Below are 25,258 nucleotides of genomic sequence, written 5' to 3'. Positions count from 1 at the left end.
ATTGTAAGCAACCATTGTTTTTCTGTAATAGCCTGTGTCAGGCATTGTAACTAAGTTTCGAGTCCTCTTGTATTGCTGCGCCCAGATGCCCACGGGCTCGGAGCGCATTACCAAATAAATAAACAAACAAACAAACTCTTCACTACAATTTACCCAGCGTTTTCTCCCAACACCTTACCTACATATTTTACAATCTCAGGTCTCCTACAATCCCTTCCTACACCACCAGCAGCTGGCCATCTTTCCCAATACTACTCCACTGTGTTTTCAGTTCAAAGCAGCATTAACCCAGCAGCCTTACCCGGACCTTCCCATCACTACTTGCGACGGGCAGCCTTTCTATTCCTCTTTGTGCAACTTGCACACCGTTTCTCCGTTTATCGACTGCATGAACCTCTTTCACCCCCTCCATCCAGAAGTGTCCCCTAAAGCAGGTCTACATCCAGCCATCTGCAACTCTCCATTTACTACTAGCAGCTTGTTCCCTAAAGCCTGCTTACACACAATAGTCTTCTTTTTGTCACTAACCCAATCTCTACAAAACCGTTGTACGAAATGTATTTTATCATTACAACTGAAACTTATATAAAATAAGAAACACATGTTCCACTTACCGGAAAGCTTTGTAAAGGGGCCGGAACCAGCACACATAGCTGCACGGACTAAAAGCGACCAACCAGAGGAAAGCCAAGCCAAAGTTGACACCACTGCCTCCACCGATCCACCAAGCCAAGCAAGCGATCAGGTTCACTGCCAGAGTGATACAGTAAACTGCAGAAGCGGAAATGCAGTGAGTGAATAGAATGCAGCACAGGAAAAAAAGAGGAAAAACATGTTAATCCGCAAATCAATGTTCTGAACACCAGGCATGATTACGGATTAAAAAAAGCATTTCATAAGAGCATAAAAAGCCAACATGTCCAGGTAGAAAGGTGGCAAGTACAACCCATCTCATGGAGAAAGCAGTGTGTAATGCACACCTGCTTAAACTACCAAGGCAGAGTAGGGTTATAGGAAAGGTTTAAGAATCCAGGGAAAGGGGAATGTGCTTTAGAGGAGGAGAGAATGAGAAGTGAAAAATTGGAAGACAAAGGAAGGGAGGGGGACCAAGGATTCCATTGAAGTGAACGGCAGCGTGGCTTAAGCAGGGGTTCAGAGTGGGTTGTGGAGCAAATGACAAGCAGACTGCCCGTTTCTCAGTTATATACATAAACTATTTATTTTCACAAGAGACCAAAAATGAACGACAGACAGCATTTGAATGCGTTATAGGTCAAAAAGTCCTCCGTTCTGAAAGATGGGGGTCAAGAAGAGGAAGTAGGAGATCTACATGTACAGATTTGGTGCTTCGTGTGGGGCTTAAATTAACACACAGGGACAGAACCCAAAAAACACAGGGGGCCGGGAGGGGCTCGTTTGCTCAAAAAGCTTTGTGAAGCATGGCAAGCATACATTACAGTAGTGTACAAATCAGTTCACGTATCATTGAGGGCATACGGGGGTGTTAACTTTCAGAGCAATCTTTTTGAACTTCTGTATTTCTTCATGGTTCTACAGGGACTCTAGCAACTTCAATTTTTGGGCAAAGACTTTTTAACACAGAAATGTTTAGAAGAAGCACTCTCTATCCCTAAATGTTCTGAGGGATTTCCCTGCTGTCATGTTTAGGTTCCAAGTTCCATCCACATCGTTATTTGTGGAAGTTAGGTTAGGACCCAAGGGGGGCGGGGGGGGGGGGGGGAGTAATGCGGGAAAGGGGAAGAAGTTAGTTAAATAAAGCATGGAGTAGAGACCGGACATATCCGGGTGGGCCTACTTTATTTGCATTGACACCGTATGTGACATGCATTACTTACCGTAATAGCATTTCTGATGATTGCATCTGCTTAGATTCACATACTGTGCATAAAGTCCGACATCTAGTGGTAATCGCAGAGTATTACAGCTTTCTTTCGAGGATCGAAAGCGGACGTCGACATGGGCATGACTGCAACACTATCCCTAACATGACGTGCAGTGTACCCAAACTCCCTCACGCTTCGAGGTCCTTCCAATTGTGTTTTTTCTGCCGGGAGAGAGCCTTATGGCCAGCGTGAGTGAGTACAGAGAGAGTAGGTTTAATATGTCTATGTTCCTTCTACTCTATGAGGGGAGGAAGGGTGGGCACATGTGAATCTAAGCAGATACGATAATCTGAAATGCTATTACGGTAAGTAATGCATGTCTTCTGATACTTGTTAATCTGCTTAGAATCACATGCTGTGCATAGACTAGCAAGCAGTACCCATCGATGGCGGTGGGGTGTGTAAAGGAACAGTAGCGGAGAGATGTCTTAGCACTGTTTGCCCCACCTGAGAATCAGACCTAGAATGTGTATCCAGGCAACAGTGTTGTGTAAAGTTGTATACAGAACTCCATGTTGCTGCTTTATAAATTGACTCGAGAGGAACATTTGCAATTAATGCTACGTTAGCCCATGTGCCCCAAGTAGTGTGCTGTAGGCGCAGATCTCTCTTAGCAAGATTGTAGCACAATGTGATGCAGTTCACTATTCACTTTGAAATAGCCGATTTGGAGACAGGGCTCCCTTCTCTGTATGTATGTATGCATTTCATCTTATATTGCGCCGGCAGCCTGCAGGCATCAGGGCGCTTTGACAAGAACACACACAAACTAAAATAAAGGATGGTCCTCCTATGTCTAGTACGAAGGAAAACAGTGGCTAACAGGGTGGCTAGAAAATTCCTTAATTATCTAAAAATGTGGGTCTTCAGGAGTTTTCTAAACTTAGGATGACTGCCTTCCATTCTCAACGTCGTTGGTAGTGTGTTCCACAACTGAGCTGCCAGCACTACGAAGGATCTGCCCATACCAGACTTGAGCTTATACTTAGGTACTATCAATAAGCTCTTACCTTCGGAGCAAAGCCGTCTCTGCGGGGTATATAGTACCAAGCTATTCTTAAGGTAGCTGGGGGCTTTACTATAAAGACATTTATGCACGAGTCAGAGATTTGAACTTTATTCTCTCCTCTACCCTGAGTCAGTGAAGAGATTTTCTGGCCATGGTGGTGGGGTCCCTTCTACTAAGATGTTTTACAAGCCTCACAGCATAATTCTGTATGACTTGGCATCCTGCTAGATCTTTGACAGAAGCCCCGATAAGAAGGGCATTGCCGTAATGAAGCCTAGATAACACAATGGCTCTGGCAATTGTGGACATATTGCATTCGTTCAGAAATGGCCTAATGGCCTTCATGAGCCGCAGGTAATATGCTGTGTTTTTTTGCAGGTAATTAGCCTGTGCTTCAGAGCTGACGGCGGAGTTCACCATAATGCCAAGGGTTTTAACCTGGGTCGATACTTGTATTGTAGCGTCCTTAATCTGAAAAGACTCCTACTCCGCCCCAAGTTTAGCCACCAGGCGGCTGGACCCAAACAGCATGAGTTCGGTTTTAGTGTCGTTGAGACACATCCAGTTTGCCTGCATCCATTCATTAATTATGCTATCAACATTTACGATCTTAGCACTGTCTACACTGTGGGAGCCCTCTACTCAAGTATGAGCTGCGTATCATCTGCGTAGTTAGTGAAAAACACCCCTGTTTCAACCAGGATGTTACATAGGTTACGCATATAGATGTTGAAAAGCATGGGTGATAGACTGGCTCCCTGGGGGACTCCAAATAAGATGGAGATGGGGTCGGAGAAGCTGTTTCCCCAAAGTACTCTGGCTTGGCGGTCTGAAAGAAAAGAAACCAGCCACTTCAGTGGAGCAACCCACATTGTCTCTCAGTGCTTTGGTGATCAACCAGGTCAAACGCCGCGCTGACGTCCAACAGCGTTAACCTCCCTATTTTGCCCTTATCCACCAGACTCAACATGTGGTTCTGAAGGTCCAGCATAGCCGTCTCCGTGCTATGTGAGGCCCTGAAACCTGACTGTTGGTGCAAGGTTACATGTTTTTCCACATAATTCTGCAGCTGCTGTGTCGCTATTTTGTCCAAGATTTTAAGAATGAAGTTGGAATTAGTAATATGACGGAGATTACCCGGGTCCTTTGGATCTAATCCAATTTTTATTTTACCAGCGGCAAAATGGTGACCTCCTTTTTCCCTTTAGGAATTATACCCTCCTTAAATGAGGCGTTCACTATTTTCAATAGAATAGGAGCGAAATGTTCCTTGTATTGGAGAATGATATTAGGAGGTAACACATTTTCTGCACAAGACGTTGGTTTCATATGGCCTAGAACTTCTATTAGCTCTGCTTCGGTTATGGTAGCAAACATGAAGGTCTCCTGACCAGGCTTGATGTTGGTCTCCTTGGGCACTGTTACCTGGTTCAGTGTATTTCTGACTTTAATTATATTTTGTCTGGCTTTGTCCATTATAGCTGTGAAGGCTTTTTGCACAATATCGCAGTCTACCTTAGAAGGAGAAAACGGCAGGGTGAGATTTTTGGGTTTCTCTATACTCTTCAAGATATCAAAAGGTTTACTGGTCTTGTTAGCTGCTGTTTCAATTTCAGCATTAAAGAAATTGGCCTTGGCTAACCTTATCTACCAGCTGCCACTGAAAAGAAAAACTGGTTTGTCTTTCTCAGGGGTCTTGTCTTTTCCAGGTAATTGATTACCGCTCCTCACATCTAGTGTGTGGAGGCTTCTTTCTGCCACGTTAGTGGGGTTCTGGAAAAAGGTGGGTAGTTCTATGGACTAGTTCACATGGAACTTTGAAATAAATGTAGGCGCAAATTGTGGGTGAGTGCGCAGGACCACCTTATCCTTGTGAATTGTGATGAATGGGTCTTGAACTAAAAGGGCTTGCAGTTCAGTAACTCTCCTTATTGATGTGACTGCCACCAAGAAAACAGTCTTGTAGGCGAGTGCTTTAAGGCTAGCCTTATGCATAGGTTCAAAGGGAGGCCCCATTAGTCTAGTAAGTACAACATTCAGGTCCCATTTAGGAGCTGGGTTGGAAATAGCGGGCCAAATTCTCTTTACCCCGCCATAAATGACTTTATTACTGTAATTTTCCAACCCAAGACTTTCTTCTGGGACATGGTGTATGCTGAAAGTGCAGCTAAGTGGACTTTTAGGGAATTAAAAACTAGACCTGAATCTAGCAGGGGAGTTAGGTACAGGACAATATGTGTAGGTGTGAATTCATTTGGATTGATGCTCTTGCCATTGCACCAGATGACAAGGCGTTTCCATTTGCTAGAGTAGCAATGTCGCAATGTCTGGTGTTAGGTTTTGGTGCTTCCCCGAGTATGCCCATACATCTTTGAGGAGGTTGGAGGTGCCCGAACTCTATGACCTTAGGAGCCAGGCCGCTAGGTTGAGAGTTCGAGGGCATGGATGAAGGGTTTCTCCCCTGTTCTGCGACAGCATGTTGTAGGGGCATGGCAGCTTCCTGGGAGGGGAGACTGATGTTGCCACGAGACGTTAGAACCAAGGTTGGCGTGCCCACATCAGGTTCACCAGAATCATTGTGACTGGCTCTTGGTGCATCTTGTGCACTATCTTGTTGAGCAGGAGAGTCAGGGGAAAAGTGTGAACAAATTTCCTGGCCATGTTATCCAGAGACCGTTCCCCTTGGAGCGGTTCTGCAGGTACCTGGAGGCATAATCTGGGCATTGTGCGTTCTCCAGAGTTGCAAACAGGTCGATCTCTGGGAAGCCTCAGTCTGTGAAGATGTTGTCAACGATGTCTGTGTCTAATTGCCACTAGTACTCTATGAGTAATGGGATGTCTCTGCTGAGAACGTCCGCCAAAAGATTGAGTTCCTCTGGAACGTGTTGTGACAGCAGGCACAGCTTGTGTTTGAGAGCCCACATCCAAATGTTCTGGGACAGCTTGGATAGCCCTGGAGCGTGTGTGCCCCCTGTTTGTTTAGGTAGTACATGGCTGTGGTGCTGTCTGTAAGTATCAAAACTGTGGTCCCCTGTAGCTGTGTCTGAAAGGCCTTCAGGGTTTTGAATACTGGCAATAGCTCTAACAGGTTTATATTGTTGGATGCTACTTTGGGGGCCACACTCCATGCGCTGTCTGCTGAAGCAGGTGAGCACCACAGCCTGTGAGAGTTGCGTCTGTCGTGAGAGTGTCTTCCACTGGGGGGTGGTGAAGAACTTTCCCTTCAAGAGGTTTCCCCTTGACCACCACTGCAGAGAGAGAATGAGGGCTGGCGAGACAACTACCAGTTCTTGAGCCATTCTTGCATGGAACGCATGCACAGGCGTGTGTGGGGAACCAAGTATATGCAGGACGTCATCATACCTAGCAGCCGCATGGCCTTGCGTACCATCACCTCTCGACTGGCCACAAATTGAGGGATCTGAAAAAGCATGTTCTGAACCCTCTCGTTGCAGGGGAAGACTAGTCCGTAGTTCATCTGAATTAGAGCCCCCAGAAATTGTTTACTTGACTGGGGACTGGACTAGACTGGACTTCTTCTCGTTGATAGAGAATCCCAGACTGAACAGAAGGTCTAAGGTCCTCTGGGTGTTCAAAAAGCATGTGTCATAAGAGTCCCCTGTTACGAGCCAGTCGTCAAGGTAAGGGTAAACCAGGACGGATAGTCTGCGCAGCTGTGCTGCGACTCGTGCCAAGACCTTTGTAAACACCCTTGGCGCCAAGGCAATGCTGAAGGGGAGCACCTTGAATTGGTAGTGTCTGTCCTCTATCATGAACCTTCAATATTTCCTGCGCGCTGGCAACATTGAAATATGAAAGTGTGCATCTTTCATGTCCAGTGTTGCCATGTAGTCCCCCTGTTTCAACAGTGGGATCACTTCCTGTAGCATTAACCTACGAGACTTTTGAGGTTTTATACATTTATTCTCTGGGCTCAAGTCTACAACAGAGCGCATGGTGAGGTCCTTTTTGGGTACAAGAAAGTACACTGAATAAATACCCTTGTTTACCTGAAAATTAGGGACGGCTTCTATGGCGTCCTTTCCCAGAAGCGCTTCCACCTCTTGAATCAGGATCTGCAGATGGTCCGGCGTGAGGCATCGGGATCATGGTGGTCTGAACTGTGGTGGTCAGGTGAATTCCACGCAGTACACGTGGGCGACCATCTTTAAGACCAACTGGTCTGAAGTTATCCCCTCCCATGCCGCAAGGAAAGATGTTAAATGCCCCCCGACTGGGGTGATCTGGGAGGGGACCTGGATCCATTGGTCATTTCTGACCAGAGGCTGTGGCTCCTTTGGGGTTGGGGCCTCTGCCTCTGTCTTTGCCGAGTCGTTGAGCCCTAAGTGGGTAGTTGGTGGGGCTTCCGGATGCTTGTCCAGAGTTCCAGTTTCCCGTATTGTAGTTTTGACCTGCACGAGATTGGCCTCGAAACGACCGACGAGAACCGCCTCCCCTCTGAGGGGACCGGGGGGGGAGGCTTCTGTCTTATTTGTTGTAAGGATTTAAGAGTCTTGTGCTCTTGCTTGGCTGTTTCCAAAGCATCGACGACCACTTTACCGAAGAGATTGGTCTCTTTTATGGGTTTGTTAATAAGAGCAGCCTGTCTTTCAGGCTTGAAACCCCGAGTTGCGGAGCCAAGCATGCCACTTGAGTAGTGCGCGCTGGGCCAGGGACCTGCCTGCCGTCACTGCAGTGTCAAGAGTGTTTTTAATTATATTTTGATTTACCTGCCTGCCCTAGGTCAAGATGGTGAGTAGTCTGGACCTAGCGGGTTCAGGAACCTCCTGGAGACCACCTTGTACAAGGTTCTATTGTGCGTCTGCATAGCTGGCAAGCAACGTAGTGTTTGCTATGCGTGTGGTGAATGCAGCTGCAGAGGTAACCAGTTTACCAAAGGCATACAACCTTTTAGATTCCTTATCCGGAGTTGCCTCCCCCGTAGCAAAAGGGTACCCCTGCCCGTTTCCGGGTGGTAGTGACTACCAAGGAGTCGGGGGGGGTGGCATGGCCTTTAATATATTGAGGTTCAGTAGGAGATAGCCAAAACAGTTTCTCCACTCTTGGATTCACTGCCCGAGTCTGTGCTGGCGTGACCAGGGAGGTGGCCAACCTTCTTTTAAAAGAGTTCAGGAGAGGAATGGCTTGGCTTGAGGGGGGTTTCTCTTTGAGAATGCCCTCCACAAAATCTTGTTCGGGTACCGCTCCTGGGTGGTGATCTTAAAGTGCTCTGCTGCCTTCCTTAAGATGGCTTTGAAAGCCATTTGTTCATCCACAGGTGAGGCCTGGCGGGCTAGAGTGGAAGGAGTGGAATCCAGGCATAGGACATCAGTGTCCTGATCTTGCGTAGGGCGCGCCCATGGCTCCGTCTCCACTTGCTGGGTCTCCTGCCAGTTGCCCATGGCATCCGCCCGGTTAGAAGTGTAGTCTTGCAGGAAGGAAGGGTCTTCTTCCTCATCATAGATGTCTTGGTAAGTGTCCATCTGGACCACATCTTCATGGTGGACAGAAGCAGAAGGGTCTTGAGAGTCAAGATTTTCAGGGAAACGTGAAGCCGACACCAAAAGAGGGTCTTAATGAGATCTCTTAGGGGGAAGGATGCTCTGCTCTGAGACAATCCTTTCTAGGTGGTCCATGCGCCCTTCAAACTTTTCCCTGGTCCACTTAGACGAACCAGAAGGGGCAAAAAGTGGAAAAACGTTGCCTTCCTCTTGTTGGCGTCGAAATGTTCCTAAGGGTGTTGGACAGTGGCTCCTCGCGGTCCTCGTAGGTTTCGCAGGTACTGGGGTGCCATGGCGTGTCTTTAGACCGGTCTGCGGTATGCTCCATGCATTTCGATGGTTTATGAGGCGTCAGCCAACCGCCGAAGTAATCCTTGCAAGACTTTCCTCAATCTCCGCCGAATCGGCGTGAGTGAATGGGTCAGCGGTAGATTCTTCGCTTGCGGAAAGGATATGGGGCCTAGGAGTAGGTTTCGGGCCTACCGGGGCCTGGGGGCGCTGGAGTGTTGGATGATCGCGCTTCGGCGTCCAAACCAAATTTAGAGGTAGCGCCCTTAACTTTGGAGTGTCCAATCGCAAGACGCTGCTGCGGATGCGGGGAAGGCTGCTGATCTACCAGATCAGAGGATTCCGTCGAATTTATCGGCGGTCCTGTTGGCGCTTTCACCCGTTTCGGCGGAACCATTGAAACCAGTGATGGGGTTGTGTGCTTAGTGTGTGGTTTCTGTACGCCCTTGTCGCCGGGTGTGGTCCCCAAAGCGAGACTTACGTTAGGCCTAGATGGGTCGGGACAGGCGTGGCAGACTTAGAAGCGTCTGCCTCAAGGTTGATGATAACAGATACGGATGTCTTATCATCAGTGCCCCCGTCACTTTCGGCGGGTGTAGCAGTGGGGGAAGAGGATTCAGCCTGCGACATGCCGTACGCGGCCCACCGCTGAGTCTACAGGCCGCACACCGCTTCTCGTTGTGATCTAGGTGTAGACAAGAATTACAAACACTGTGCTCGTCTTTCCACAGGTATCTGACCCTAAACTTAAGGCAGAACCTAGATGGTGTCCTTTCCATAGCGAAAGGTATAGACAAAGAGCACCAGACGTAGAGGGGAAAGAGGAGAGATGTAATGAAAGATATGGCACCCCGACCCCACTCTCCCTACTGTGTAGGCCGGCCAGAGCATCAGAAAATTCACTATACTGCCTTGTTCTCCCCAGATTTTTGACTTGTAAAGTATGTAACTGACTAAAGGAGCAAGAGGCATTTTATGCTCCTTTAATGTTGATTTACATTGTTGATCACTATATGTAGAAAGATGTTCAAGGGGGGGGAACTATGATTCTCAAACATGGAAAATGAAAAATATCAAATAAAGAAAATGGAAGAGGAAGAGGTGGGCAAATTATAAACCCCCTCTCAAAAAAGTCTAAATGATTATGCTAGTTGTTATTGCTGTAAAAGTGGGAACCAATAGACATTTATTGTGAAGATTGGCCAGCAAATGAATGCACATCTCTGAACAAGGAATTGGATTATTAGGACACCTTATGTTACATAATAAAAATAATTTTGCATTTATATATAGTGCTGTTTTGACACAACATAAACGTTGTGTCAAAAACCTAACCCTGTCCCCAACACTCACAATCTAAGATAATTGTACAAGGGTATTCTTTTAAGAAACAAGTGTTCCTGGTGTTCTCAATGAACAGAAACGTTCCCAGATTTACTGGAAGTAAAGTGTTGAAAAGAAATGCTCAAAATCACAAAATTCCAAGAGTGGGCTGGTACTCCTTTTCCCTAGATGTATTAGTCTACGTGGGTGCAAGTCTCAGATTCAAAAAGGTGGTTTGGCGTCTTCCCTTGCGAAACCAGGTGATCCTCAAAAAATGTCTCTTTCACAGGGACCCAGACCCTTTGAACTTTTATACCTTGGTTTCTGATATGGGTGCGCTGCCCAGATTTGCACAGCAGCGTTAAACCCCTTGGTTCACTCTACTGCCAAGTGGATAACTTTCTTTGATTCAGTTTTGGGTCCCAGACCCACTCTCTTGGATACAGGTCACAGACTCGCACAGCAGTGTCACTCTCCTTTGTGTTCACTCTCCAGCCAAGTGAGCAACTGTAGTTGATTCACTTTCAGGTCCCAGTCCCTCAATTTTGGGTGTGGGTCCTAGACTTGCACAGCAGCGTCATGTTGCCTTGGCTCACTCTCCTGCCAACTAAGTGACTGTCTTTGATTCACTTTAGTATCCTAGACCCTCTCCTTTTGGGTGAAGGTCCCAGACCCGCACAGCGGCGTTACTCCCCCTTGGTTTACTCTCCTGGCAAGTGAGAAAATGTCTGATTTAGTTTTGGGCCCCAGACCCTCATCTTAGATTCACTCTCAAGCTTCCCCGCACAACCACCACCTTCTGGTAAACATGTGTACCTGTTCGCTTCTTCTTGAGCAGTACTGGCGTTTCTCCAGTTTCTGTGTTGCTCGCAGCTTCCTGGAGAGCGGCAGGGTCTGAAGCGCCTCGGGCGGCAGCTCTCCACTCCAGGCGGCATGTCCTGCCTTCAAGTGGTTCACCGGAGCCTGGATAACTTCGAGGTAAGTAGCGACAACAACCCACTTGGTCCTTCCAACTTGGCCCTTTGTCACCCTTTCCTCTACCTTGCTCCGTGGCTTCCTGTTCGGCTTCCCTCGGTCTGCCCGATGCAGGCAACCCGCTATGCCTCTTCGACGGATCGTTCTCCCGGGTCTCGTTCTCAGGAGGCTCGTCTATCTCATGCTTGTCTCTCTCTGCTGTTCGACGGCTGAGTTCCTTTTTAACACCTGCATCGACCAGCTGCCTCCATTCCGGCAATTGACATCCAGAGATAAACTAGACCGCTCACTTTGCTTCCTTGGAGTGATCTTCGTCCCAGTACTAGTTTTCCTCACTGAATTGAGATGCTTAGAATTCTTGAATATTCTAGATGGGTCAAGTGTATCAAGATCGTAAACCCTGCAACAGAGTATATCAGTTCTCCCTACAGGACGAGGCTCGGGGGGAATTTGGTATTGTAAAAGGGACTGGGTTTATCAACGGCAAAAGAATGCTGCATCCCGTGAGAATAATCGTCCATAATTCCATAGAGGGCTTCCCCTCCCAAGTGATCCTCCCTCAGTGCTCCACCCCCACGGGGATTATTGTACTGCGAAAGTGCCTCCCTGGCACCAAGGGGAAAGTTTCAGATTCGTCACAGTTTCCCTCTAATTCTAGGTGGGCTGTTCTCCACTTCAAGGTTTAGCAAACCTGTGACATTTTCCCAATTTCTATTCAGTATGATCCTAAGATAATATCAGTTAAAAATTGTTTCTTCATCAGGATAGAAGCTCTGTACCAGACTGGGCTCAGCTACGTGTCAGATCTCACTTGTGACTCCAGTAGCTTTACTCACCTTCAAATTCAGTCATTTCTCAAAGCTGGCATTCAGGAGATTTATACTTTGCTCAATGACTTCTAGCATATTCATGATGCTACATTTATTGGGTTACTGTGTGCTTTGGAATGGATCATCCTAATCGCAGTTTCTTTTCAAGTAATTTTCTGGATTCGAACAACTCAGAACTATTGTTCACGCTATGACACCACCTTTATTTGTGCTTTCAATGCGTACATCCCACTCTATTCTACTCCAACTATCTGGCACATCAGAACATCATATCCCTTTCCCTGAACCATTACCTCACCATCGGTCTTTCTCCAAGGTGGTGCACATATGATTAATTATTTTAAGACTCCCTCAGATGCCATCCGCTAGTAGATCAATTAACTAGCACGTACCCTTCAAAGTCCCTGGAGTTATGTTCGCTTACAATCGAGCCTCTTGAATCCACATTGCCACCAACATTCCTCGAGGTGCTTGGCCTTAGAGAAAGACTATTTTCTCTGTCCCTACTCCTTCTGTTGGGCACCAAAATGGGGGCTCTCCATCTCTGCATGTGTGGCATTTCTTACTCCCTGAAGAGGCATACAGGATGTTAGGTCACCTGTGGTCCAAATAGATTTGGCACACCTGAATTTTGATGGCTGGAAGGCGTTTCATTAATCGACCACTGGCATTGCTCTGCACAACCCCCCAGACTGTCGTTTTTCAGCCTTCCATGCCATTACAGACCGGGAAAGATCATATGCTAATCAGGCTTGATCCCACCCTAATTGGGCCATTCCAGCCTGAACTGCTGGTCACATCCCTTTTGCATTAACCCAGAAGAAACCCCAGGACACATCCAAGCCTCACAACCGGCTGGGAAACCATGTCTGGGCAAGCCCATCCCACTCAGGGTGACATTAGCAAACTGAAGGTTTTTGACTGGAAGGTTTCAAAATAATCAAATTCTGGCATTGCTCTGGGCAACCCTCCAGACCATCGTCTCCAGATGCCCAATGAGGCTGAAACAGGTCTGTGTTGCTTGTGGTCTTGTGCTAGAAGGATGCAACCTAGCAGACATGGTGGTAGACCTGTATCCATGTATGATTAGTGGGACACGGCTTACTGTATTCAGAGTTGCTGTAGAGGGCGCACCAGTGGTAAATTCCAATACTGAATCACTCCGATTTGTTTGTTGTGAACAAATAAGATGCAGTTCTTGCCACATATGGCCACGGCTGCTTCCAGTCATGGAAGAGAAAGTACAGCAGAGCCACCACCAGATCTGACCGAATACTTGAATGGGGTCTGGATTCCTGCGTGTTGTCTGGCGACCTGAAGTGAAAGCCCAGGAAGTAGCCTAGAAAATTAGAAATGCACTGTCAAGAATTAGTTGGCTAGCGAAAGTTTGAAGGGTAATACTCATGATTGTATATAGACTGGAGATAGGTTTCTTCAGCCATGTGCATGCCACTAGGTGTGTTTTGAGAAATTTCTAGTGCCTGTCTTGCTATTGGTTCAGTCATCTTTATTGGTAAGCCCTGAACATTGTGAGTGGTTTAGAGCCGACACATGTTTCAACCAATATGGTCTTGTTCAAGGCACTGAAGTGCATATTGCACCTCTGCCATGTTCGGCCATCATTTCATGATTGGAAGCAGGGTTTGCACTCTGCTCCCAGTTTTCCTATTTCAACTAGAAGACTGCGTTAGTACCTGGTCGAAGTAATAAAACAGAAGTTTGGGGGTGCATTCTGCCAGACTGTTCAGGAACTGAGAAGTAGCTGAACGAAAGAGGAATGAGGCAACTTTGCTGCTGCATCTTGCCAAACTGTTCTGACAGCAAAATGCAGTCAGCGTTTGCAGACACCAAACTTTCCAGTGACCAGGTGGAACCAAAGAAAAGGTGGACTCTAGACCAAACTGAGCATGCACAGTCTGGTGGCAAATCTCATGGATCACCAGTTTCCCACAAACTATTCTTTGGGCGCCTCTACAAAGACTCGACATGAAGAGGCAGAAGCACCAGGCAGTCTGAGCACATGTGGCCCCTGCAGGCCTGTCATTACAGAAGCCAAGCAATCATTGCCATCATTGGGACTTGTCAGTCTTTGCTGAATTACAACAGCTGGCCCCCAATTACAACTCTTCAGTACCCGAACCATACTGACAGGAAGCAGCACAGATGCACCTTAGCCCAGTTTCGGCAGTTAGTACTTTTGCTCTGGTCATCAGTGGGGAGTCAATGGTCCTGCTTGCCCACAGAACCTTTTTTCGCATTCTGAAAAATCCTCCCCCACCCCCACATATCAGGATTGCCACGGTTGACCTTTGACTGCGAAGTTAGACAGCTTTCACACCCAGAGGTTATGACCAACCATGCTTGCATGACAACAGACCTATGGAATTAGTCCCTACCTACATTTGTTGGATACCAGATCAAGAGAATCCCACTCAACCAACCAGAAGGTTGTCCGTCCCTATAATTTATTCATAGGAGAGCCTGACTCCTGGTTGAGCAAATAAATAAAAAAACCTTATTAAAAAATTGAAAAAAAATAAAATAATTTTTTTTAAAAAAAAAAGGTACAACAACTGAATTTAGGTCAGAAGATAGCAGTAGCTGGTAGAAATTGGATATTGCCAGAGACCCTTACTAGTAGGGCCATGATGTTCTGAAAACTCTCTCAAGTAGTTCACTTACCTGTAAAATGCTACTGGTAATATCTTTGATTGGGCATTGCCTTGTTGAATGCTATGTGTTTAACAGCATCTTGAACCATCCCTCTCCCCTCCTAAGAATTGCCCTTCGCTGCTCAGTCATCACTACTACTAAATCAGCCAGGGAATTGCTGCATGAAACCCTGTTGCGTAGCTGTGGGACAGTTCCTCTCACACGATGAGCACAGAGAGAAACCAACTTAACTACTGGCATCAGTTTTAACGCCATGTAAATTGGTACTGTATAGTGCATTCCTGGTGGCCTTGTTGAAATGGATCTGCAAGAAAAGAGGAGGTGTTTGGTCTTAATGGAGTAGACTGAGCGGATTCACAACTTGAGGTGTTGAGTGCAGGTGTGAAGTGCCTTAGTGCCAGGATGAGTCAATGTGGTTGGGCATGTGCTTATCCGGAGGGGAGAACCCAAAATCAATTAGGTGACAATGCTGAGACACTGGGAAAATGATAATCATTTGTTATCTATATAGCGTTTACGACAAAGCGCTGTGCATAGAACATATTTACATACATTAAACATCCCAATCGAAGTTGATACTCCTTTATCGATCTCGGAAGGATTAAAGGCTGAGTGGGCCTTGCCGGGACTTGCACCACGACCTGCAGATCACACATACTTTGCAGCAGCGAGCATGCGCTCAACCACGGATCTATCTTACCAGCTAGATAGAGCTAAAGATGCAAACTCTGGCATTTCTCCATCAGTGTTAAAGCGGTATGAGTAGGCAATTGCCATGTGCGAGGTGGTCTATGCATGTACTGTAAAGGTGTAAGAAGATTTAGAGGTAAGTTGGTTAGCTAGGTATTACTACTAGTGCCGTTGGAGTTTAGTAAAAGGCAACCACTTAAATACCAGGATGCGACTGGAACTTTGCTGTGTTGTTGTCCATCGGGATGTGGAGTTCTGATTGTTCTTGGTTCCATTTTATGTCACCTAAAGGAACGACTGACCAGACTGAGCCAGAGCTCTTAAGTTTCTTGATTATGGAGTTGTGCACAGGAATATAGTGAAAGTTGGTAAAACTCACTGAATAGGTCATTTGTCAGTTTTGTCCCGATTTGCAAGGTTCGTGTTCGGGTTTTTCTTTGCTGCGTCCAGAGAGCAAATTCTAGCTTATGCATCTCAATATTTCTTTGAAGCAGAAGACAATGAAGCACTGCACTATGGGCCAGTTTCCCACCACTGTGTTTGTGTTGTGGTTTACATGATAAACCTTATACTAATGGCCTCAAGTGAACAAAATAATGCACAAGACAGTAGTCTCTCCTCATGTGGCGCAGTATAGATTACTAGTGCAGCCGTCAAGGAATCCATGAGGACACAGTGGCTGTCTCAAAGGATTCAGATAATCTAAGTGATGTATGGTCCCTCCCCCCTTTTCAAAATTCCTATAAAGAGTACATTTTAACAGAGAACCTAGAAAGCAGTGAAAGAGTTCAATCTTGAGTTAGTGATATCAAGTAGGTGTCTATATGCAAGGTAGGTGGTATTCTGGCCTGTGGAATTTGAGAAACACTAGATGTGAACTATAAAGGATTTCAAAAAATGTAAAGCAAATTCTCACCTGAACGGTGAATATTTTACTTTATATTCGATCAGAACCTTTGCTAATGAGATACCCTAAACGAAAACAATGGCACTTCTTTGTGTTGCTACATGAAAACTAATATCTAGGTGCAAGATTTTAGCCATCCCCAATATGTTGCATTTTCTACTGTCTTGCAGTGTGGTACTCCATGCCATCCCCAAAATGGTGCCTGGTGCACAGTGAAGTACTACGCTGTGTTTAAGCTCATCATAACCAGAGCATAGTAAGTGTATAGGGACTCAAATAAAAACTGGTCAGCAATTTCAGCTGTGTTACACCTCCCTGCCAGTGTTTTATTTTTATTTTTTAATGCAAATGTCTCTACGGCACCTGCTAGGGGGAGATGAGCCAACGCCAGTCCTCCATATAGACACAGTTGACCTCATCAGATGCGCCCATGGTGAAGAGCACCTTGGGATGTCGAGGGACATAGCAGCTGCAAGCAGGCCAAGCCGGGAAGATTACAGTAGCCCAGGAGTGGAGAGGTAGCAGGGATGACCACATTCAGATACAGAATGGGGTACAGTGCACACCCCATAGACAAATGTACTTACAAATGTGCCACCAATTCTGAAGGCGCCACCCTGCACAATGCCCCTCCCCAAAACACATAACGCTTTTTTCAGAGGAAAGGAGAACACACATTTTTCGATGATCCTCCAACAGTCAGGAAGACCTCCCTTTACACCAAATGGATGCCTTTGCTCTGAAGTAAACATTGGCAAAATGTTTAGCAATGCACAGAATAATTAAACAAAGAGGCAGGAGCACCAATAACTGACAGCCCTGGAGGCATCCCATTGCAAAAGCCAAGAAACTATCAAGAACTTCAAAAATATAATTGGGACTTGTCTGTCTTTGCAGAACTGCAACAGCTGGCCTCTAACTAAATCGGTACTCTTACTCATAGATACTCCAACCATACTGGCAGGCAGCAGCACAGATACACAAGGTCCTAGCTTCAGCAGTTCGAAATTTCTATTCTGTGGGCATGTAGAAAATACCTGCATTTTTTAATGCTCTAATCTGGACATTTAAATAGTGAGTCTTGCAGACAGCTTGTAAGTGCTGTAATAATCTTTGTTCTTATTACCAAAAATTGTGCTAATTTTATTGACTGTGGATGGATGAAGGGCTGCGTTTTTATTTTATTTTGTATTTTGTTTATTCGTAACGCGCACCATCCGGCCCGAGGGCATCTGGGCGCAACTTAAGCTTATATACATACAGGTAATATACATACATGGTTATATACAAATGAATGTGCAAACATGAATATATACAAAACTTACATAGAAGTTAGCAGGTTTCTAAAATGTGTTTCTAATTTGTGTCGCACCGCACTGTCCCGATCAGAAAGCAAAAACATTGAGTATTCGCTGTCCATCCAACTCAGTTTTATGAATGAGCAGAAGAGATAGTTTTGCTCTGGGCTTTTCTGGCATTTTTCTGTTGAAAGTGGCAAAACATCAGCTGCAGGATGCTCATCGTTGCCAGACTGGAGACCAACAGAGCACTTGACACACAAGTGGTGAATTTGGTATATTTTTCACACATACAAAGAGATCGGTGAATTCATTTAGGGACAATAGAAATACTAGAACGGGACAATGGAAATACTAGAACCCAAGAAGTCAACAGCTTTGTCCAACTCTGGCTAGATGGAGGTGTAACGTCTTATGGAATGTGGACCCAGTTTCCCAGTCCAAATGCCCAGTCCCCATTTTACAAAATCCATAGTTTCAGGAAAGTACCCCTACTCACTATCTATAGATCACAGAGTATCCTTGGCTGCTACTAAATTATTCCTGGCCTCCAGAGAGGACTGCTGGAAAAACTCCCCCTTGCCCCAGAGAATACCAAAATCAATTGCCAGCAATAATTTCTGCCCTGCACCCCGCTAGGGCGTTTTTCAGACTGAAGTTACATTTTACCCACTAGCCAAATGTTCCCTCTTTAGGCCGCAGCCCACAACAGGCTTAGGTCTACTCCCCGCTTAGGTTCTCTGGATTACCCTAGACTGCAGTAGATCCCCAATAAGACTAGTAATCAAGTTCTTGCTCCTTCAGCTTCTCCTGTCCCTGGCCAGGATCTGGGCAACGGCCCACAATGTACTCCAATGAAGGAGCTGGGCTAAAAGAGCATTTTGCCCTCTTGCCACATGCACCAATTCCACTTCCCAACTTCCACACTATGGAATGTACCATGCACCGCTACCACCCTAGGGCAGTCGCCAGACGCTCACGTCGCTCTGCAAGAAACAGGACAGGGTAGGTTAGTGAGGAAGAGTGAAAGGATCGGTCGAGAAGGAGGAGAAACTGGTGTCTGTGTTGGCTTGCAGATGGTTTGCTGCGTGCACTGGCTTATTGCATCTGTATTGGTAAGGTATATTGCCTGGGTTGTTTCCATGTTATGTAGGAGTGCGTCTGTGTGTTTTATGTACTCTTAGTCCATAGTCCCCTTTCCTACATACTGCATGGGTGTCCCTCGCTAGGGACGGGAGATGGATCCTTTTTCCCCAGAAAAATCTACTTCCCTCTAAATTTAGTGGCGTGCAGAGGCGCGGCCCTGGGAGCATGCGCTGCCCTGACTCCGCCCTCCGGCGCCACACCTCAGTCTCCAAAGACGCGTCGACAATAGAATTACCATTACCTAATGACACCAGATTATTAGAGGGGCGGGGGGAGGGTGGTGGGACGTATGGAGGAAAGGGGCCTGTGGTCAAAGAGTATGTTAGTCACTACAGTGAGTAACTTATAATTACTCTTACGTCCCGTCCCCTTTCCTCCATACTGCATGGGCGATTACAACAGAATGTAGCCCCAGGGTGGAGAGGAGACCCTCCTTAAGCAAACAGGTTCCGGAGAACCACCTGTCCGAAAGCCGCATCTGATCTGGAGCCAGCATCCAAACAGTAATGCTTGCAGAAAGCCGAGGGAGAGGCCCATGTGGCCTCCCTGCTAATGACCTGCCAGGGGACATGGCGCTGAAAGGCGATGGCCGTTGCCTTGGCCCTGACCGCGTGGGCATGCATGTTCGCCGGAAGGGGTCTATGCTGGCCCTTGTATGCTTCCTTGATGGCCGAGACCATCCAGCGGGAGATGGAGGTTTGGAGGCCTGTTAACCCGGAGATAAATAGGGCATCTGACTTGCGGAAGCCCTTGGTCCTGTCCAGGTACAATTTCAGGGTACGCCTGACATCCAGGAAGTGCAGAACTCGGAGGCTCGTCTTTCGGGTCCGCAAAGAATGTAGGAAGGAAGATCTCTTCGTTTAAGTGAAAGGCTGATGGCACCTTAGGTAAAAATGCCAGATGGGTCCACAGGACCACCTTGTACTTGTGAAAGGTGGTGTACGGCTCTGAGGCGACTAGGGCCTGGATCTCGCTGACCCTGCACGCCGATGTGAGGCCGACTAACAGGGCTGTCTTTATGGTGACCACCCTGATGTCTGCCGTCGCCATAGGCTCAAAAGGCTTGTGCGCGAGGGCGCCCAAGACCAGATTCAAATCCCACACAGAGTGTGGCTTCCTGATGGGCGGGTAGAGCCTAGCGAGCCCTGCCAAATGTCTCCTGACGATCGGGTTGGAGGAGGAGAAGAAGACGACCCCTTCCACAGAGTTCTTGTAGGCCCCAATGGCTGAGAGGTATGTGTGGCAGGTGTCCACCTGCACGCCATTGTTGGCGAGGTGAGCTGAGAATGACAGCACGTCGTCCAATGAGCAAGCCAGAGGGTCGATGTCCTTGTAGTGAACCCAGTGTCAGAAGCTGGTCCATTTACCCTTAGACTGGGCCCTGGTAGCCTTGCTCCTAGCCCCCTGTAGGATTTCCATGTTGGCTTGGGATAGGTTAAGGTGGCTGTGTCAGTCCAGGAAAACTGGACACTCCTTGAGTGGAAGGAGATGTAGGATAATTGGTTGGCCGAAGACCAATCGCCTCATTTAAGTGTTAAGAATACATGCTCATTAGTTATTACGTAGCTATTGGCCCAACTAGAGCGTGGCCATTTTAAGAGGACTAGATTCGCCATTTTGTTTTCTCTCTGTTCTCTTTAACGTTGCCTCTTTGACTCATGTAAAACTGCTTTGCTGTAGATATTATTTCGCTTCAAAGGTCCAAGGCTACGAAAACATGTTGAAACATTACACTGTAGAGCCAGACAGAAATGCCCGATTCCCTCCCTCATATATCCTTGAAGACAGGGAGCAAGGCATTTAATTAGTACATGAATGCCAGCGAGTCTCTTGAACGAATAGCAAGCCGGGATTGAGAGGTGTACAGGGGCCCCTGTGAAAGCGATGAGACTCCTTTTGCAGATCTGCGCACCGCTGATTGCTGATCGACATCCCTGGCCAGCGGACAAGGGGGCGAGGGTCCCGAAAACGAGGCAGAGCCGAGATACGCAGACACACCGTCATTGGTTGCGTCAGTATACGGACGAATTGTGTCTTGAAGAAGACAAATTGATTGATCAGGTGAGTCGTGCCCCGATTCCTAAGTAATCCTGATATTGGTTGAGAGTTGATTTTGCAAAATCAAACACCCAGAGTAAGTTTGATTAGCCAACGGTAAGGTTAAAACGTGGCCTATTTCTTCCACCTTGTTCCTGTGTTAAAACAGATAATGCGCATCCTTCATTTCTCATGCATTAATAGCCTAAAAACCCTTCCATCATTCGGTGCACTCAAAACTAGAGCAGAACTCAAAATGGTTTTTAGCGAATTAAATGCTTTCTGACATTCTAGGCGCTCTACCCCGATGTTTGCGAGATGTTGCAGCGGCTGCTGCGTCAGGGAAACAAACAAAAGGAATGGTATTGGGGCACACCTTAATTTTGATGGTGCCACATGCCATAGATGTTCTACTCAATAGAACACAAACGCAACACCTCACCTCTGCTAGATTGACTAGATATGAAATTGTCTTATTCGCGCCCCACATCCAAATAATGAGGTGTAGCGCTTTTGAATTCAGCAGAACTAATGCCCATACCCGGAGAAAACATTTATGGGACTGAATTGCCTCCCCACGATTGTTTAATGGTTACAGAGGAAGAAACAAAGGGGAGAATTGATTTAAGTAATACACCCCTGAAAGAACCAGAAGGGGAACTGTTTTGTGACGGCTTCTGTTTTAAATTACCTGACGGCATATCAACTGCTGCATACGCTGTCACCACATTAAAAAGTGTTGTGGAGAATAATAGAATTCCTTATAAGTCTGCCCAAGCAGCAGAGATAATTGCCTTAACAAGAGCCTGTGAAAGTTCAGAGAATTTAAGTGTAAATATTTATACTGATAGCCAGTATGCCTTTGGCGTAGTCCATAACTTTGGCCGATTATGAGCCGAGAGAGTGTTCTTAACATCGCATAGGGCTAGAATACAACATGGCCCTTTGATTGTGCGATTACTGTCTGCACTTACATGTCCAAAACACGTGGCAATAATGAAATGCGAGGCACATAAAAAGTGACCTGTAATGTGGGAGAAGGAAACGCATTTGCAGACATTGAAACAAACTACCACTGATTTAAATACAGAAATGGTGACAGTACGATCGGAGGAATTGCCCTGCATAATAAATAATAGAATTATGATGGTTAAAGAAATACAGGTGGGGGCACTCCCGACGAAATACAGGGATGGGCCAAGGGCTGTGCAGAATCGAGTAGTTGGGTGAACAGGATATTGTCAATACAGCACAATATGGGAAAGGAATAGTCACCCCAGCGGGAAGTGCATTTAGAAAATTAGGTTGGGGTAGGGCATGTGAATGTTAGTATGGACCAGAACTGGGTCTCTACACTCATTATAATAAAAAAAAGTGGGGAAACAAATGAATGTGTGGTACGCACCACAGCCAGGGAGAAAGACGAAGGTTAAAGACCTTGTACTCAGCATTTATTGTAATTTGTTAGTAAAAAAACTAAGTTTGATTCATCAGCAGGTGCAGGAGGCATTACCGGTACGATATGGGCCCAGGACATGCATTAAAGCTAGGTGGCGCGGGCCCTACGAAGTTCTCTTAACCACGCAGACAGCACTACGCGTGAATGGACGCAAGGCACCAAGAAAGTGCCATCGCCATTCGGCACGTCAACTCATCGAGACAAAGACAAGAAAGAGACAGCAACGGTTCCAGAAACTAAAAATGCCATTGCCAGTCCTGTGCCACGAAAGCTGCCTGATCGAAGCACAGAGCCTGACGAGATTGCGATAAGAGCGGAAGGACAAAGAGTGCCTCAACGTTATCCAGCAGATTGCGCATCACTGCTTGTGAACATCGAGCGCATAAATCTGTGGCACCCACCATCTCCTGTTGTGCCACAGCCTGCATTGTCGCCTGGGCACTCATCATCATCATCATCATCTGCCATTGTGCCCCAGGCTGACTCAGAGCTTGAAACTGGAAGTGCATCCGCACTATTTTGTTGACCACCCGGTACCAGGAGCAAATCGGTACAACCTGCGGAGCAGAAAGAAGGAGCAATCACATTTTCATCTCTTTGTGAATTTCCTGTCTGTTTCCTATTTTCGGATGAAGTGGGAACCGGAGGCCTAGAGGAGGGTGGCGTAAGAGTTGTGCAAATTAGACAGCTCACGAAAACGCAACTCCTCGGTGCTGAATCCACGTGTCAGGAACCAGAGTGAACAAGCGGGGCGCACGTGGTACAAAGGAAGCTGCTCTGAAATTCTAGAGCAATGTGCAAAATGCACGGAGGCCTTGCCAGATGAATAGGCAATCCAGGCAGACAGAAAACTGGCATAAAAAGATTGTAGACATTGATTGAACTATTTCAACATCCGGAGAAGCACAAGAGCAAACAATATTCACGACGAGCACAGCGGAAGAAGGACGAGAGAAGAATGTCGAAATCAGCGAATGCCCCCTCCTGCACCGATACCGATGGAGAGTTAAACGTAATGCATAAGAAAGCCAAAAAAGGACATGGTAACACAAATTGTATGCTGGTTCTAACTATAGTCATGTGCATAATGAGTATAATAGCCCCAGTATTGACCATATCTGTGTTATGGTACCTAGAGGAAATGCACCCTCTTGAAGTACTTTTGGCCATGATGAACATTTCCACAACAGAAAGCCCAGTCCATGTGATTTCTGATACCTTGTCCCCAATGGAAGAGAAACATAGGGAAGGATATGGGAACAACACTTTGCTGTTAATAATGAATATGACACACTCAATCCTAAGAAAAAATAATTGTTGGGTTTGTGCCCACCTGCCGCAGCATGGTGGTCAGGGAATAGGATGGAATGTACAGCCCCTCCCCTTAACTTCTGCATGTTATGCTTCTCTGAGTGCCCTATATTACGGGAAATGGAACGAAAGTGAAACTGGTCAACTAGATAAAACAAATATGAATGAATTCGAGGAAGTAATTATGAAACCGGCGGGTTGCTCCATGTTCCAAAAAAGACGATTAATTACACCAGCAATAATGCCACAGGATAGACTGTCGGTACCTTATAAAACTTCTGTGATTATGTTCCACATGAACCCACATGGGAATAAGGATGCGGAACCCCCTTCATATACAGTGAATTATAACCCTCATTCTGTCCCATTCTGTCTAAAGAAAAAGGGTTCTTTCCAGGTAGGAACATTTACCAGATGCAGGAATATAGCATTCCTTGATAAAGAAGTGGAACCAATATATGTGGGAGATCCTGTGTATTTCATATGTGGAGAAAAAGCATATCCTTGGTTACCTAGGAACTGGGGAGGTACGTGTTATTTGGGATTTCTGTTCCCTGGGGTGTTCCTTTTAAAAACATCAGACATAACCAAATTGACTAGGTCACGACCTCGCCGTAATATTGAAGACGGGTTGATTGTAGAGGACATAGCAAAATCATTCATACCGTTTTGGGGCCAGGCGATAAACTCTTATAACATAAGACGACGGTCAAGGATATTAGAAGAAACAATAAATGGAACTACTGATATACAGGGTAATTCATAGAAATTCGCACAAAAGTGGTGCACGTGACTGGCGCACAGCGTGCCTGTGCGAATGTCTGCGCCAGACAAGTGCGCTAAAATCGATTTCCGCGCACAGCGTATTCATGGATTTTCGCATCCAAAACCGGCCGTGGCGCAGCGACCCTACAGCAGCGCCAGTTACGTCCCCAAGAACGCCCTCGGGCAAGGAAAAGCCTTCAAAATCCCCAAATAATCGCAAAGGGCTGCGCTAACCCTGGACCAGTTCACAGGGCTGGCAAACAGCAAACGCCAAGCGGGGAACGTGTATTTCAGTGGTTCGCGGGAAGTTCCACACGCGATTGTCCTGTGTACGTGTGCATCATGGGTGCGCGGGAAGTATCACACGCAAAATCAGCAGCGTACGTGTATTACAGGGGTGCGCGGGAAGTATCACACGCGATTCCAGCAGGGTACGTGTATTACAGGGGTGCGCGTGAAGTTCCACACGTGATTTCAGCAGGGTACGTGTATTTCAGGGGTGCGCGGGAAGTATCACACGCGATTCCAGCAGGGTACGTGTATTACAGGGGTGCGTGTGAAGTTCCACACGCGATTTCAGCAGGGTACGTGTATTTCAGGGATGCGCGGGAAGTTCCACACGCGATTGGCCCCGTGCGAGCAGGGTACGTGTATTCCAGGGGTGCGCGGGAAGTTCCACACGCTATTTCAGCAGGGTATGTGTATTTCAGGGGGGGCGCGGGAAGTATCACACGCGATTCCAGCAGGGTTTGTGTATTACAGGGGTGTGCGTGAAGTTCCACACGCGATTTCAGCAGGGTATGTGTATTTCAGGGGTGCGCGGGAAGTTCCACACGCGATTGGCCCCGTGCGAGCAGGGTACGTGTATTCCAGGGGTGCGCGGGAAGTTCCACACGCGATTTCAGCAGGGTACGTGTATTGCAGGGGTGCGCGGGAAGTTCCACACACGATTGGCCCCGTGCAAGCAGGGTACGTGTATTTCAGGGGTGCGCAGGAAGTTCCACACGCGATTTCAGCAGGGTACGTGTATTTCAGGGGTGCGCGGGAAGTTCCACATGCGATTTCAGCAGGGTACGTGTATTTCAGGGGTGCGTGGGAAGTTCCACACGCGATTCCAGCAGGGTACGTGTATAACAGGGGTG

General features: G+C 46.8%; 1 protein-coding gene across 1 annotated transcript in view; it reads right to left on the bottom strand.

Annotated features, from left to right (window-relative positions):
* SCAMP4 (secretory carrier membrane protein 4) overlaps positions 1-25,258 on the bottom strand; it is a 406,064-nt gene that overhangs the window by 296,880 nt on the left and 83,926 nt on the right. Inside the window, exon 4 of the mRNA XM_069649502.1 lies at positions 615-771. Within this exon, the coding sequence (XP_069505603.1) occupies positions 615-771 (157 nt within the window). The remainder of the gene's footprint in view (positions 1-614; positions 772-25,258) is intronic.

The sequence above is a fragment of the Ambystoma mexicanum genome, chromosome 1p (assembly GCF_040938575.1).
Source record: "Ambystoma mexicanum isolate Mex_15411 chromosome 1p, UKY_AmexF1_1, whole genome shotgun sequence".
NCBI classification, from domain to species: domain Eukaryota; kingdom Metazoa; phylum Chordata; class Amphibia; order Caudata; family Ambystomatidae; genus Ambystoma; species Ambystoma mexicanum.
The sequence above is the reverse complement of the archived record's forward strand: the minus strand, read 5'-3'. Positions and strand labels throughout refer to the sequence as shown.